The sequence below is a fragment of the Melanotaenia boesemani genome, chromosome 15 (genome assembly GCF_017639745.1).
Source record: "Melanotaenia boesemani isolate fMelBoe1 chromosome 15, fMelBoe1.pri, whole genome shotgun sequence".
NCBI lineage: Eukaryota > Metazoa > Chordata > Actinopteri > Atheriniformes > Melanotaeniidae > Melanotaenia > Melanotaenia boesemani.
In genome coordinates, this window is record NC_055696.1 from 1,694,467 (window position 1) to 1,711,937 (window position 17,471).

Consider the following 17,471-nt stretch of genomic DNA (forward strand, 5'->3'; position numbering starts at 1 on the left):
AAGCCCTCCTCCACCTCAGGCCTCCAGAGACCTCCTCTCAAAGAAAAAGCTTCTCTTGTTTAGTATTCAACCCCTTGCCCATGCATCCAGAAGCTGCATTTATGACCCCGCTGTCAGCAGTGTGGGACAATGGGAAGTGTGGAAAAGCTGGATCTTTGCTCTCAGCTCAACTCAGCTGAGAAAGGATAATTTTTTTAACCACTGATCTGATTGAGGAAGAAATCTGACACCTCTTTTACCAAGCCCCTCATCCTACATCTCAACTAAAAAAATAAAAAGCTTTTTCCTTTTTACTACCTCTTTGTTAAACAATGTAAACAACACGAGTGCAGACAGGAAGGCATTGTGCATTAAATGACTTTCAGCAGCATCACCAAGTGTTTGTTTCATACAGGAAACATTTATTGTTACACCACACCAGCATAAAATATGTTATAGCTCACACATGAGAATGATAATTTACATTTAGAGAAGGCATAAAAGTTAATTAAGATCAAAAACATTATATAAGAGTTATGCACAACATATTCTTCTTTCTGGGCATTTTAAGTATTCTGAATATATTTTATTTTTGATTTTGGCTAAAACAATATGCAGCCCAAAACTTTCATACCTACATATTCTCTATTCCTCATCTATAACTGTTAATTTCAAACAAAAATTATGTAGCCATACTATAATTTGTATTAATTAAGTATATGTAGAAGGGGGGGTAGGTAAATTTCATAAATTCTGTACATCATAAGTAGTTTCATGTGCAAAGATGTGCAGTGTTGTAGAGCTAAAATATAAATAGTGCAATAGTGACCTCTAGTGGTAACAGCCAAGCATTTTTTTTCTGTGCCACCTCTAAGTATTAAAAACAAGGTAAGTGAAGTTCTCCTGCTTGGGTTTGACATTGAAATTGTAGTGTCCAACGCGGTTTCTTTGGTAGTAAAATATGCAGACAAATCCAAAGATGAAGAAGAGAGACAGGCCGACTCCAAGGCAGGAGAGACCAACTATGTGAAGAGTGTCAAACTTCTCCTTCAAGTCCTCTGCAAGTATGTATGCATCAGGTTAAACCAGGGAAAATTGGCAAGCACACAGGGAAAAACAACTATTCTCAAACACACCATTCATCACACTATTTGGATGTTTTAAAGCAAACAAAAGGTCTCACCTTCATCTGATCTCAGTATTGGTCCAGTGGAGCCAAAAGCACGTCCAACTGTGTTCGAAGTTCGAGCTGTTCTTTGTAGACAATCCTGCAAGACAACATGAGACTGTTGTGTCTGCTTTATAGAATAATTTCTCTGAATATTCAAGCAGAAACTTGTTAGAGGTTTCAGTCTGACTCTGAAAGATCAGTTATTTTTGAGTCAGTGCTGTAAAGCTGTATATTTCTGATGTGAAAATCACTCACAGGCACACAGGTATCAGATCCAACCTGCACACAGATCTGGACCTGGCAGTGCGTATAGATCACATTCAGGCCAACCAAGGAGAATATTTGTACAGAAACACGGGAGGTGGTGGTGTTCCCATTCATCAGCACTTTGGTGTACTTGTTGAGGGAACAGCTGAGAAAGAGAAGACACTGAAACACTGACTAAAATATAAAACCATGACTTGACTTTTAATCCCAGAAATAAATGACCCTTTGTTAGAATTTGTTATTATTATTATTATTTTTTTTAGCATTTCAAAAAGATTAATTTAAATGTATCTGCTTCAGGATGTGAGTCAGAAAATGTTTTCCTGTCATCATAGCTGAGCAGTTTCTTTTCTGTGACTGTTATCACATTCATCTTAAGAAATACCTGAGCTGCACAGTACAATAGCTAATTAACAGCAATGACTTCATTTCAGGGCTGTCAAGGTCAGGGAATACGTAAGGAGTATCTTGTTATCATGAGAAACTGAAATTATTCTCTAGTTTTAACTTTTGATCTTCAGATATGTAATTTGTTCCAGTACCACTTTTCTGCTTGTGATTAAATGTTCGTATATGAATATACGCCTGCCAGCAGCTTGCTCAACAAGAGGAGTCCCATCCCATTTAAATACTCTTCAGCGATAGTAACAGTAATTGTAGAAGCAAAGAAAATATGGGTAAAATAAAGTCAAATTTGTAATTAAGGTGAGAGAAAGTGCAATACGTGATTATGTTGAAGCAGAAGCAGACCTGTTCTCCAGGAAGGTGTAGCTGAAGGTGTCAAGAGGGTTTGGGGTGGGAGTGACCCAGCATTTATCAATGACAACTTTCATTTTCTCTGAAGTGCTGTTCAGGCTGACTTCCACCACCAACGCCTGGCTGGCGGACAGGCTGTAGTTGTGATGGAGAGGCACTGTGCTGTTCATCAGCTGTACTGCCACCTGGAAGGATCCCAAGCCTGCAAAGATATCTTTGATAGCGTCATACCTAGAGATGGATAAGAGAAAAATCCAAACAGCTGGATGAGAGCGAAATAAACATAGCTACAAATACAAGTAGAAGCTAAAGGAAAGCTAAGCTGCATTAATCAAGATTTAATAGACCTCTTACTACTTTCTTATAAGTTCTGGTAATGAAGTGATACTTTCCATGACTTATGCCTAAAGAGTCATATGAGACACTCCAGACTTGCCAAGATAGAAAATCAAATTATTGGTTAGCAGACATTTAAACAGGAAGAACCAGCAAGCAAAAGGCAAAAATAGATGAATAAATAAGAAGATGATCCAGTAAACTGATTGGTGGACACATTATATCCTGCTTACTTGCTTGTTTTTGCTGTGTTAAGAGATCATATCACAAAGGATCAATCAATGAAGGACCAGATCTATGAGCAACTTCCTAAATCACCATTAGGGTCTAATAAAGGTTTTATTAAGTCAAGATTTCTGTTAGCATAATCTTTAAAATAACCTAATTAGTGACACAGTGTAAGTTTATTCAGACCTGCGTGTTTGCAGGATTGTGTGTCAAGGTAGCATTAGCATGCTGTTTATAGTAGCATCTGTTTAACCTACAGGATGTCATTTCTTAATTTCATTAAAAGTGTCACTTTAATTGTTTAGGGACTACTTCAGTTGTTAAAAAAGATTTATTAAAAGTGTCAAATCTTTTTAGACATTTTTAATTTTTTGACATTTTTAATCAAATGTAATTTTTGTATTAGAATGCTAGCTTGGTTAGCAGCTACGTTAGCAACATGACAGAAGAACCTCATAGTTAGCCTAGCCAATATAAATCTTTTCAAATATTGTCAAATAATATTTTCTCATTACATAACAGGTACCTTGTGTGACAATCTATTTTAACTTTGTAAAGTAAACAACTTTCTCCCTTAATGTTTTTGCTAACAGCGGTTTACTGTGTCACTTCCTGCTTAGTGATGTTTTGAGACATCGGTAAGCAGAGTTTTGAAGCATTATGCTGTTCTAATTTAAGCACAGCTGTTTTCAACTTTTTGCAACAAACTTCATACTAGATTTTTCATCCTGCCTGAAAACTGCAATGCTTTTTCCTGACATCACCAAATACACAAGTACAACATTAGTTTAATTTTTCATTTCCATGCTACATCATTGACAGGAGCACATCCAGTTGTTTCAAGGGAAAGTGCTACAGCCAGTCGGGCCACTGAAATGAGATATGTGGTGCTGGCTGAGATGTGAAAACCTTCACATTAAACATGACTACACTGGAAGTGGTCTGGCTCAGGAAGATGGGGTTAACCTCTGAATGCCTAACCCAAGAAATAAGGCAATAAATAAGTCCTCTTTTTTTTTTTAAATCTGAGGTCTTTTTTGACTCTTTAACAAAATGTTTTTGTTTTTTTAAATAAACAAAAAATGTTCTGTTTGTAATTTTATAGCCTGCTAATTGCAAGAATGAGCTATGAATTGGTTTCTTTAAAATACTGAACTGGTCTTTTTGTAAAAGACCAGTTGTGTTTTTAACTATGCAAAGTACAATATCTTATATTGTACTCCTTTTTAAGCAGTTTGCATGCTTTCTTTGATCTATTATTGAAAACAATTCATTGTAAACATACCCCAAAGATCCAAAGTCTGCAGAGATCAACATGCTTTTCTTGTATGTGCACATGATGGGGACTTGGAGCAGTATTCTGGGAACCTCCACTGTACCATTTGGTGAGGTGTACTGATCCATGGTGTTGAAGAGGGTTACAGATGCTGTATAACAGGTTTCATTCTAAAAAAAAAAAACAGATATATGAAGCAGTGAATGTTCTTATTGGAAAGGATGGTATCTAATGAACCAGTGAGACCTGGAAAGAAAAAAAGCAATCTCACATGCACAAGCCTAGTGTCACACTCATCCCATGCAACTGTCAGCTGAACATGGGTGGCATTGCCTCCATTGACTCCACATTCCCGCTTGCCCAAATACAGAGCACTCTCCTGGATGCTGGAGCGCTGAAGAAAATCTTTGGCAACAGTGACAGTGATGGCTGCAACTCTGCACTGGACTGACAGAGCTTGTGGTACAGAGGCATTAGTGGCTGATCTCAGGGCCACCAACGTTGGGGTGGTGGTTGTAGAGGTTATAGTTGAAACAGTAGAAGGGATGGCTAACCCTGCAGTGGTCAGTCTTACTGTAGTAATTGCAGAGGTACTGATGGTTGTTGTTGGGGCAGCAGTGGCAGTTGTGGAGGCAGAAGTGATTGTTGGGGCAGAAATACTTCCTGGGTTAGTGGAGGTTGTTTGAGCAGCTGTAACTGTAGATGGTGGGATAGTAGTGGTTGTAGGAGAAGTAGTGGTAGCTGCAGGAGCTGTGGAGTTTGTTGTTGTAGCACTAATGCTTATGGTTGAAATGGTGGTCATTGATATGGGAGGGGTGGTTGTTCTTGTAGGGGTGGTAGAAGCTAGAGCAAAGGTTGAAACTGGTGTGGAAACCACATCACGTGTCACAGTTAGAGTTGCTATAGATGTATTAGTGACTATCTGGGAGACAGGGATTGTGCTAACTGTAGAAAATATTGCCACTGGTGGTGAAGGCATCATATCCAATGTTCTATTTGCTGCACAAAGCATAAAACTTGTTAAAATAATTAAACATGTCCTTGAATTATCAGCACAAATAACTTAAAATGAACCCTTTTCAAGACTTTACCTTGGCAGGTACGTCCGGGCCTTTGGGGATTGTTGTCTATATATCCATCAAGGCAGATGCATGTGTAGGAGGCCCAGCTGTTTATGCATCTTGCCCACTGAGAACAGTCATTTTCACCCGAATTACATTCATTAATATCTATTTAAACACACACAACAATAAATTTAGTTAGTAAGTCATGTTTTTGTGTGTTTGTGTGTCATTGTTTTATATATTCAGCTGTATAGACAGACGTATGATTATTTGCCATGTTGGATTTTAAGGTGAGGGCTTGCCAACTTCCTCCAACTTTCATGCAGAGAAATTTGACTATGTGTTGATTTCCAGTTGATTTTTCCAACTGTGAACTTAAAAAATCCAACTTCCAGGTTCAAAATTTAAACTTCCCTTTAGTACTTTTCTCCCACCACCCTGTATTGTGCCAACAGTTTGCAGCACTAGCTAAGGTTAGCTTCCAAATCCAGATAATCAGTGTTAATCAAGAAATGTTTAACGATCATAAACGATGTCAGAAGAATTACACTGTGTAGAAATTTATCACATTACAGTCTTTGATTTCTAGCCTATTTCAATGCGGTAAAATGGAGGCTTTAGTGGCTTTGGAGAAACTTTTGACTGAGGTGTGAGTCAAGTTTGTGCAGTTTCTTCAAGCAACTCGTGTGTTATTTGGTAAATCCTCCCTCTGCATGGTGATGCAACATGCATTTTTCAGCTTAAGAGAACATAATGTTAAGAGAGATTCTTATGTTTCAGCACCATTAACTGGAGCTGGCAGCTGCAAGTCTTCTTATCATTTCCTAAACCTTTCATTTATTACTGGAGTACTTTGCAATGTTTTCTAAAAACCACCATTAAAAGAAGCTTGTTAGAAATGCAGTTTGAATAAAGCAATGAATGACAGTAGCTGGAGTGGAAGCATTTAAAATATCCTGTGTCTTCAGTATAGCACTTTATTAGTAAGTAAAAAAGGTGTTAGGCTGGCATTACAGAACCATGTCTGCTTGCTCATATCACCACCTCCATACTTTTCAGTGCTTAGTTAAATATATCCATTATAACTGGGTCATTCGAAGTTTTAATTTTGACTTAGATGACAGCAGTCTTAGTGGTAAATAGAAAATTATGATATGATAACCCATTGTGACCTTTCTTTCAGGAATTAAAGTTCCCCCAGTTCCCTCCAGTCCTTTAAATCACATAAAGAGAACAATAAATGAAAAAGCGGCCTACCATTGACACTTGTATTGTTTTCATCCACAGTGTATTTGGAGCTGTTCAACAGGGAATGCACCACTGCTGTGGACACATTACTAATTCCTTGGCTTTGACTGACGATTATGGTGAAGTTTGCTACCACGCTGCCACTGGAAAAGCTCTTGATCTTGATCCTCATTTGGCCTGAATCCACCATGTTCTTCATCTCTGGAGACAGAGACTGGTAGATCTGTTTGTGACAACAGGAATAAAAGGACAAGCATCAGGGGAAAGATCAGGATAACATTTAGCCACTGGATACTACTAATAACACTCTCACCTCCTCTATCAAGCTCTCAGTGAGGTTTTTGTAGGCCTGGCTGCTCGTATTCATCAGATCAGTAGTGAACTGGATGTTGGTAAGTCGTGCTGTGGCGTCAAGAGTCTGAGCATCTACAAAGAATAGCTTTGTTTGGTACAGTGGATATATTTTCCACAGGGAAATGTCAACCCTAAAATCAACCCCAACTGGTTAGAATTAGAGTCTAGTCTTTATCACTCATAAGTTATTAAAGGCAACTTTATTATTTGACTTACAACTGTAATCAATGCTTCCATTTCAACTTAATGTTTAAAACTCTGGGTTAGTCAAATCCTTTTCTGAAAGTTCATGCAAAATACATTCATGGTGCATAGAAAAAAAATCAAGTTTCCACTTTTAATTCCGCTTGGATCTTAAGTTTACATGCTAATATTTACATTTAGATAACAGTAACCAGTCAACCATACTACCATCCAACTTATTATGAGTAAAAACAACAAAAGAAATCTTAATCCATATTATACTGTACAGGATAAAAGATCCTTATAACAAAGCCACTGCAACAATCAGGTCTCACCAGTTTTGACCAGCATATGAAGAGTGAGTTTTTGCCTTCCACATGTACAAGCTGTGACAGTGACGTTGTAGAGCTCCCCAGGCTGCAGTCCATTCATTTCCATCATGGTCTGCCTTGTTTCCCAAAGATAGACGAGCTCTGATGCCTTGCTCACAGTGACAGTGAAAGTCTGGTTTGTCTGAAAGCGGCTTGACCAGAAGACAGAGATGGAGGTCCCAGTGATGTTGGCAGACCACAAGCTACTGATAACAGGAGGAGCTGGAAGAGGTTTAGAGGGAAGGAGGTGGACAGAAAGAGCTTTTACGTCATTATATGTGGATAAAGAAATGATTATGCTTATTTACTTTACTAAAAGGCATTACATATGTACTGTATATGTACAGCTGATAATGAAGCTCAACTGCCAAGCAATTTTCTTGGTGCTGCACACTAACTGGAAGCTATATCTGGTCGAAATGCAGTAGAGCAAAAAATATATGAGAACTGACTGATTTACCACCAGCTTTCTTTTTCCAGTGTAATATGTAATGTTGTGCTGCTCATCTTATGTTGCATTTAATTCATTCTAAGGTTTTATTATTATTATTATTATTATTATTATTATTATTATTATTATTATTATGACTGCATACAATATTTCCTGCCAAAAAGCTCAAACTGCTTTTGTCATTGTTCTTATCGTGCAAGTGAAAACACTGCCGACCTTGCTGTTGCAGCTGGTATCCACTGGCTAAACCAGACTTTGTCTTTGAGGTCTCTCCTCTTACATACTTCAGATAAAGTATAAAAGTCACTTTAGTGATGTTTGTTTGGGTTTTGAGAGTGGGGTGGGATGTTGGGATTTCACCACAGAAGCAGTCCATCCTTCCAGCCTCAGGGGGGCACTAATTACCTCACCTAGAGACTAAACATCTTACCACCTTGTACCTGCTGCAACGCCTGTCATTATTTTACCACAACAAAACGTTTCATCATTGTCACTAACGGCACTTAGCGTTCAGCTCATCTGGGCACAGGAAACCTACCGGGTTAGAGGTCTATCTAAACATCTGTCTGTAGCATGTTTGAAGACTAACAACTGGCTTTGAGAAATTACTACAAATTATTCTTACACCTCAAACAGAAGATTTAGTTTGGTGTACAAGTATTACTGTTACACCATCAACTCTCTCCTCTGTAACAAACGTCTGTTTAATCTTGGCTACCAGTTAAACAGGTCCTGCAACAAGTGGCTGCTGCTTCATGGTATCTGTTACAGATACCTGGAAGTTATATCACACTTCGCTGCATGCAGACAAAATTAATTCATTTATTGAGAACGAGAGAAAATATCACTCACATTTTAATGCTGTGTTATACTTTATGTGCACAGAATCATGTCAAAGCTTCCCAGTTTTTGCTGCTATATAAAAAAACACAAGCTGCATGAAGACAAAGTCTTGGAGAACCCACTGCAAACCCCCTGTCCTCTAAAAACACCAGGCAAATATATTATGTAAAATTAAAACAGATTTAGTAACTGCATGGCTCAACTGACACAGAAAATCTGCTCAGAGACTAATTTCAGTCAACTAACTAAATAATTTCCTAACAAGTTTAGTTGATGTGAAAATCCACAAGTAAAAGGATTTGTTCATGTCTTCAGTTTCTGGTCTTGGCATCCAATAAAAACCTTATAGACAGGCACTAAGAGTGGGAAGTACAACACCAGCTTCAAATTTACGCTGTACCAGAAGATGATGTTTGGTTGTTCCAGCAAGCTGAACCACCGCTGCAAGTACTGTGCAGAAATAGTTTTAAACCCTCAGCAGCAGATGCAATAACTTCAAGAATTAAAATCTTCATGTATTCACACGTTTTCCAGTCTACAACTTCAGTGTGTCATGTTAGAAAGCAAAGCTAAATAAAAGCAAAATCCAAATGAGGATCTCCGTTTTTGCTCCAAAGCCTGCTACGTCAGCATAAAGTTCTACATGTGTAAATAGGTCAAGATAAAAATGAAGTATTTCTTACGACATGTTGTTGTTGGCGGAGGTGACTGTGCAGCTGAGCTCATGCTGGTATGAGGTGCAGAACTCGTCCCCAGCAGAGCTTGTGATAAATTATAAGTGACAGAACTTGTGTTACTCAGAGCTGTAGTCGTGTAGGTTTCAGAGGAGGTGAAGATACCAGCGAAAGTTGGGCTGAAGGTTGCGTTCATCAGTGGAAGGTGTGTCGGTGGGATTTGTGTTGTGTTCGACACCCCAATGTTTGCTGGGGGAAAAGAATACAAGTGGATGTTGAATCAAAGCTTCTGAGACAAAAAAAACATAAGAGATGCGCTTTTTCCAAAGACATGACCCAGATAATATAGAGCAGACTAGGTCCACAAAAACCATAGTCTAGCCATGACACTTATTTTCAGTTTGTCCTTTTCTTTAGCTTTGACTTGTCAGCTGCTTCATTCCCTATTTCTGGATCACACCCGATAATATGTTTGTTCATCAGCTAACAATAAATACAAAGGTCTTACACATATATTTCTATCAATAAATGACAAAAAAGAGAAACTGAAACTGCTCACACACAGTTGTTTGTGCTTCAACTATCAGCTTCAAAGTAAAGCTTGTTCATGACGTTTCGTTGTTTCCTAACTGTATTGTTTGTCAGTTAAAGTGTTTGGGACTTTCCTGTCTATGATGTGGGAAACCCCACATCACTGTGTTTCTTCTACAGTGACTAGATCTCTGTTAATCAGGTCCTTGAAGTACACGTAACATTCTTCCAAAGCATGTTTTACACCATGTCACTATCACGTCTTACTTATGTGTCAAAACTGCATGCCGTGGTCTAACCTCACCAGAGAAGGAGCAAAAGAGTTTGGTTGTGTAATAGTTGTAACTGTGATTCCTGGGTTTCATAGAAGTTCACTGTTTAATGGAGAAGTGACTGGTTGGCTGGAGGCCGTCTCATATTCTAAGATTGCAAAGATGATGCACCAGCATCATTTTTGTGTGCATGACTTTTATATGTCATGAGGTATAGTCTTACCTGCACAACTGACCCCAAAGTTGCTGGAATCAACATGAAAATATCCCGGATGGCAAACACACTGATATGAACCCATTGTGTTGTTACAGTCTGCCTGAAGAGAGCACTGACCAAGAGCAGGATGTGCACACTCATCCACATCTGCAGTTAAAGAATGCAGACATACAAAGGAGACACAGGGGAGCCACATGAAGATCTGAGAGCTGTTGACTTCTGGCTATGTTTCAGTATGGTCAAATGATTACAAAATATCATAAAAAACTGACCAGGAAATAGACTTAAACAGCAGGATCATGCACACAAAATCAATAAATCTGCAAAGGCTTCAGTTAATAATGCTGCTACTTAACATACAGTCTGCAAGCCCAACTTCATTCATCGTCTTCAGTGTATCTTCAGTGCAAAAGAGTAAGCTATTCAGATGTGTCTAAAAATAAGTACATTATTACATCCAGCTCAAGTGCTGATTTAAAGCCTGCGGTGTGGAGAAGAAAATTAATTGTCTCAAAGAGAAGCTATCTGAAGCCAGCCAAATGTGTGCACATGACGGCAAGCTTCCTGCTTTCTGTTGTGTAAATGTAACAAGTATGATTTATGATTCATATCTGTGTGTTTGTGTGGGTGTATGTTGGTGCACGTGTAAGTAAGTGTGTCTGCATGCACGCGCAATAGCTCTTGTGTTATTTTCCGCTATTGCAGGAAACATCCCACTGATGACTGTCACTCACACAGAAGTGGTGGGAGAAGGAAACGGTGGTGCAACTGAGTCATTTTTTCCTGAACACCGTGTTCTCTGCCTCATGAATCACTCTCAAAGCTCCACAAGAATGTCATTTCTCTGCAGGAAAAAATGTCTCAAGTAGCTTTACAGGAAAATCAGTCCTGCTGTACAAAACAATGCTGTTTCCTCACCTTGCACTGTTACAGATGACACCTCTGGTATGTGTTTGAGGAGAAGCTGCAGCTTTGATGTGACATTGTACAGTGAAAGAGTGAAGTTGCACTTGATGAGTAGAGAGGTGGCTGTTCTGTAGGGATGCACAGACCATGAGTTGAGGTAATAGATGGAAACCTCATTCTGCAGAGCTCCAGTTACCTTACAGAGTAAAAAAAAAAAGAAATGGCATGTGGAATTTAATTTTCTAATGATCATCCCCAAAGCATTTGAAAGTGGTCGTGGTCTGGTAATGATATTTCCAGCAGAAGTTTTAACACATATGGTGAAAGCAGTTTATTAGCATAAGCTGTAGTGTTACCATTGCTTGCAGCAGCCTTGTGAGATTCAGAAGCCCTTGATCCCTGGATATCAGTTGTTGATAATCTGTTTTCGTTGTCACTGTTGCATTCCACTGGCTACCTCCATTCTCAGAGTAATTTGCAGAGCCTGAAAATTGATTAAAAGAACCAATTCGTTGAGCCATGTTTCCTCACTGATTAAAACAATGGTCACATATAGAAAATCTTACAAACAAAACATAATATATGTGCTTGCCACCATGTCCAAAACATAGTGTCACAATTTAGGTATAGAAATCTTGCAGGACGTGTTGCAAGTTGCAAATAAAAACAACGTGAAAAAGTGAGGAATCATGAGTGGAGGCGAGGTAGAAAATGTAAAAAGCTGTTGTGATAGGTCTCAGTCTTGTGGTGTTCAACATGAGTCAGTGGACTAACACCACCCGTCCGCCTCCTCCTCATAACTGCCCAAATTAAATGTGTGACGTATGTAACATGTAGCAACAGTTCAAAGTTAAACCGTGTCTTCATGCAGCAGCGCAAGACAGCTGAAGGTCACCATCATCATCAACTTATCCACTTAATGATGTCCCAGTTTCATCATCATAGCAAGAATGTGAGTGAATGCAGTGTTTTGCTCTGTGAATCAGTGTAAACTCTGTCTTTAAATCAGGTTTAAACAACACATTTTGTTTGTGTAATGCTAAACAGTATTTTGTTTAATTTGCACCATTTACATTTAAAAAGATAACCATGAAAATTTACTTTTCTTTCTTTTCAGATTATTTTACAAATGGACAGTTGTATTTTTTACTTTAATCTCATAAGGAGGCATTAAACATTAACTTACAAGTGTGAAGTGAAAGCAGAATAAAGTCCTAAAACCAGGAATGAATTACCAAGTAGACTTATTCAGCTGTTTTGTGTTTTGTGTTTTTTTTTTTTTACATAAAACTGTTACTTTTCAAACTGGAAATAAAATGTTCCTCCTCTTAGAAATAAAAATTCGTAGTTCTATAAACTGCAGTTTCCCATTTTAACTTTAACAGCTGGTTAACATTAAAACAGACTGGTTTACAGGGACTTGTGTGGTTGCATCACACACTGTTTTAGTATCATTCATTGCATTTGCAGAGTAAAACATACACGGGCTTGCTTTCACTTTAACATTATAAAAAATTATCCTTGAGAAAGAGCTCATCATTTTAAGCATGGACTTAGCAGCTTTACATTGTGGTTTAATAATAGTAAAATCAGGATGTATACTAACTTGCAGGATCGCTGCAGAGCGCGTGGCTGGATCTCTGGCAGCATTTCTGCCAGCCTGGACAGTCTATATCCAGCTCACAGTCCACAGATCTGGGATACAATCCATCTCCAGTTGGACAGGATCCTGGCTTGGCAGCAAACTCACCACTCCTGTTTACAGCTTTCATTCAAAGGAAATAACATGTTACAGGCCATATATTAGCAGTGAGATATTTGCAGCCCTGAAGTTTTTGCTCCTCCATCTGCTGTCTTTCACACAATAAAACACAATGAAAGGTTGCTCTCACTGCTGGACCATCTACAGTGTGTTATGCTACATCACCAGGATTTGCAAACACAAAAACTCTTCCACTGTCTAAGAGCAAACAAATATGCTGCTCTACAGTCTTCAAACACAGAGATGCGATGCAGTGATGTAGAGAACACTCACACAATGCACAGTAACGGCCAACTTGTACGTAGCCATCGCAGCACCTGGTCACCTGCTTCTTCACTGTCTTGTACTCCGTCTGATGCATCATCTTGTGAAGAGTGACTGTACATGTCATCCACAGGAGCCAGCCACCACAAGGCTTCGTCACAGTATAAGGAACCATCTGCACCACCAGGAAACTCACAGCCTTTGTCTCATTATGTGTGCATAGATGGTAACCTAAAGAAGACAGGCTGTCTTCTGGAGTAAAACATATTTAGTCAGTCTTTTTTGCATTTACTTATATTTCAAGTGGGTTAGTAAGAACACTCTTTGACTAAATTCTGTAACGTTAAAGCGAAATGTGTTAAACCAAATGAATGCCATATTGTGTCATAATACAAAGTCATCCTCAGTGTGGAAGCCTACCTTCACGCATGCTGTTTTGTCCCCCACAGAGAGCCAGCAGAGCCCCAGCCACCCAGATGGAGAACATCCAACTCATTTTTCACAGATCAGAATTTCAGCCCTACATTTAACCTTCACATTGTAAATGCATGTTTTACTTTGAGATGATGCTAACTCGCTGTTTAGGGTGTACTGAAGACCAAATCCACTGTGGCTATGGCTTTCTCCACCCCTCGCCACGGCAACAAGTCCCTAATGGACCACAAAATATTAACAGTTAGTAGGCAAGTATCAGACTGATATTAATACTTTGAGTAGTATTTATGAAAGCACCCAAATTACATTTATTGTCCTCAAAAAGTAATGTTTAGACAGTTTAGTATATATGGCAGCAGGACAACTAGGTACAGCAAAAAAGACAGACTACCAAGTATTTTGTTCAGTTTGGTTTTCTACAAAGGAAGATCAGGAAATTATTTCTACAGAAAAAATAAGTTATCATTTTAATCGTTATTTTCCAATGTCAGTAAACATGTTCATGGTGCCTAGGAGAGTGATGTGAGATGGGAGGAGTCAAAGTCCCTAATGACTTGGTTTCCACACAGGTAACCATGGCAGTGCTTGTTATGCTGCTGACATTAGCAGCAAACTATGACAGCCTTTACTGTCATGTATGGAGGAGTCAGAACTTCCCTGCCATTTTACCACGTCTACATTCTCTTCATGAGAGAAAAAGGAGGACAAAAAAGAAAACCAATACTTTCTCAAAAATGTCTTCACATTATGAACGTAATGTTTCAGGAAAGAAAAATCTTCTTTCATTCAGCAGTCTTGAAAAATGATCATGCAGGGATCCTTCCTGGGGAAGGTTGTATCCATGTTGTAGTAATGAGGTGTGAAAATGTGCCTGATTAAACTTGGTTACTTAAGTCATTAAGCAGTAATTACTGGTACATGCTGGTGCATTGGGATGCAAAAAAGTGCAGGACTTTATACTGAGTCAACAAAGGTCTCTACATAGAACAACACTGACACCACTAAACAGGAATCTGAAAGAAAAATGCTGACTGCAAGCTTTTTGCTAAAAATTGAAGTTAAAGTGGTGCAGTCTTCACCACCGGTGCTGCACCTGATCCTGAGATTGTTGCCAGGTGTTGTCACCAACACGGCTTACCTGGAAGAAGCCTGCACATACAAACAGCGACAAGTTCCCATTGGACACAAGTAATGGCATAAATATTCTGTGCTGTAATGACCTCTTTTGATTCATGGATCTAATTGGTTTCTTGGGGGTTAGAAGGCATGTACTTACATGCATATTATATCTGCTTAGCGGAACATATTAAAGACAATATGTCTTTGGTATAAAAAAAAGAGAAGGCTAGTTTATTTGTATAGCTCATTTGTACATTTGTAGCACATAGCACATGTTTTATGTTTAAAGTGTTTTACATAAAACATTAAAAGAATTACAGATGGTGTAAGTAAAGCATTTAAAAGCAGTAAAAGGTCAAAATGATAAAAATAATAAAATAGAAATTAAATGTAAATTATTAAAAGCAAGATAAGTTAAACATTACAGTTCAAAATTAAACAAAAAAAAATTTTTTTAACTTATTTTTAAACGTTTCTGAACCATGAATCAACCATTAAATTGACGACTAAATCAAATGTAAAATTTAAGATAATAAGATGGACCGAGCAGTGAAGGACATTCAGTCAGTTTTACAGTTGAAAAACGGGTTTTTGTTGTAACTTTAAAAAGTAATCCAAAACAATTTACAAAATAAATGAGTAACTGGGCCCAAAGAAGAGGTCAAAATAACAGAACTTGCTTAAAGTTCTTAAACTACTTGTGGCAGAATAACTCAAACAAACCAAGCAAACGCATGAAACTGACCCAACAAATGAGACAAGGGTAAACTTAAATAGTAGCCCAAGCAAAAAAGACACAATGGGATAACACACAAAAACCTAACTAAACTAGCAAAGGAAAACCCAGTTTCCCCCCTTGATGCTGGTGTGTGGTCCGGTCTGATCAGCTGGCTCCGTGGCCACCTGCTGGTTCCAAGCCAACAGGCTGGAGCCACTGAAACAACTCAAAAGAAAACAAGTTAAAACAAACCAAAATGCACGCCAATTTTAGAATGTATATGATGTTAATGATTAAAGTAACATCTAATAAAATCATATAGTGGTCAGTAAATTAAACCCAATATGAAAACAGTATATAAATGTGTGTGTAGCACTGTCCAATGCAGGTAACTATGTGGCTGTAAATGCAGCCATCACAGTCAGTCTTCAGTAAACTTAGATATAATTATACTTAGATTTAACAGAATTATTTACATTCATATACTAATATTACAGAGGAGATGAATAAATGTTTGTGATCATTAAATAAAAACGGAGGGAAAAAAAGGGTGCGAAGCGTGGATGATGACACAAATGCCGGCTTTACACGGCAGGAGGCAGACGTAAGCAGAAAAAGATTTTAATGAAACACACAAACAAAACAGGAAACACGACGGATGATCTGACAAACACTGACTGAAACCAAGGGGTATAACTGAAACAAGTAATGAGATGCAGGAAAATGAACCAGAACGCAAGACACCAGGAAAGGAACTACAAAATAAAACAAGAAACCAGACAAGACAATGAACCCCATGGGAAAGCAGAACTAAGCCAAAAACACACCAATCATGACAAACGTGTAGGCTAGATTTAGTTAAATAAGCCCTACTCATAAAAAGTTAGCGATATTAGACTGTTTATGGCAGGGGTCTCCAACTCTGGTCTTCGTGAGCTACTGTCCTGCAGATTTTAAATGTCTCCTACTACAACACACCTCTGCACAAGCCTGTTAATGACCCAGTGATTTGAGTCAGGTGTGTTCATCAGGGTAGAATCTAAAACCTGCAGGACAGTAGCTCACGAAGACCGGAGTTGGAGTTCCCTGGTTTATGGTGTCAGTGTATAGCTACCTTAAAAGCTCTACGGCCTTTATAGCTGAACTTAATTTCGCTTTCTCTAGACTTTTAAGAGAGTGAGGAGTGAAAGTGAGCATGAGTGGCTGTTTATCTCTCGGTGTGGCCGACTGGTGACCTGTCCAGGGTGTACCCCACCTCTTACCTCCAATGGCTGAGATAGGCCACAGCTTCCCTGCAACAGTGGATAGGAATAAGTAGAGTAGAGAATGAATGACTGAATGAATGAATGAATGAATGAATGAACGAATGACTGAATGAATGAATGAATGAATGAATGAATGAACGAATGAACGAATGAATGAATGAATGAATGAATGAATGAATGAATGAATGAATGAACGAATGAATGAATGAATGAATGAATGAATGAACGAATGACTGAATGAATGAATGAATGAATGAATGAACGAATGACTGAATGAATGAATGAATGAATGAATGAATGAATGAATGAACGAATGACTGAATGAATGAATGAATGAATGAATGAATGAACATGTACAGCTGTTTGGTGAAGTATTATTAACAAGGTGATCAATTTATTTAAAAAAAGCAAAAAAAAGTAGTTTCTGAACCCTGAATTGACCACTAAATATGCTGATTAAAGGACAACTTGTATTTAAAAGGTTTTCTTCCTCATACTGTTCACATTTGACATCATAAAACCAACAAAACAACACCAAACACACCGTTATACACAGTTAGTGACATTTTTTTTGTGGTATACCCACCACTGTTGTTAGCTTTTGTTTTTATAAATTGTTTGATATGAATACCAGTGAATGATTATACTTAAATTTCCTGCATTTATGATATAATATCGGATTAACATGAACTTTTTACATTTACATAAATTTCACCTGAAAGTTGATATCCCTCATTTTTGTTGGGTATATTAATTTGCACCCTGGCTCACAAGGAGGGAA

At 38.2% G+C, this 17,471-nt stretch overlaps 1 protein-coding gene across 1 annotated transcript; it reads right to left on the reverse strand.

Annotated features, from left to right (window-relative positions):
• Positions 1–400: 400 nt before the first annotated feature.
• umodl1 (uromodulin-like 1) lies at positions 401–13,649 on the reverse strand. The gene is made up of 17 exons (XM_042008524.1): positions 13,574–13,649; positions 13,163–13,405; positions 12,734–12,892; positions 11,484–11,611; positions 11,140–11,323; positions 10,228–10,368; positions 9,211–9,450; positions 7,198–7,455; positions 6,639–6,751; positions 6,335–6,548; positions 5,105–5,242; positions 4,285–5,012; positions 4,023–4,183; positions 2,168–2,404; positions 1,406–1,562; positions 1,163–1,247; positions 401–1,037 (listed from the first exon to the last, which is right to left on the reverse strand). The coding sequence occupies exons 1-17, from the start codon at positions 13,647–13,649 to the stop codon at positions 850–852; spliced, it is 3,450 nt and encodes a 1,149-aa protein (XP_041864458.1). The 3' UTR covers positions 401–849.
• Between the last annotated feature and the right edge of the window lie 3,822 nt (positions 13,650–17,471).

Excerpts from the sequence above, each read along its gene's own strand:
- umodl1 (XM_042008524.1), bottom strand. The coding sequence starts at position 13,649 with ATGAGTTGGATGTTCTCCATCTGGGTGGCTGGGGCTCTGCTGGCTCTC. Across the intron at positions 13,406-13,573 it reads ACAAAACAGCATGCGTGAAG|AAGACAGCCTGTCTTCTTTA; the intron begins GTAGGCTTCCAC and ends GTTTTACTCCAG. Across the intron at positions 1,248-1,405 it reads GATCTGATACCTGTGTGCCT|GATTGTCTACAAAGAACAGC; the intron begins GTGAGTGATTTT and ends GTTGTCTTGCAG.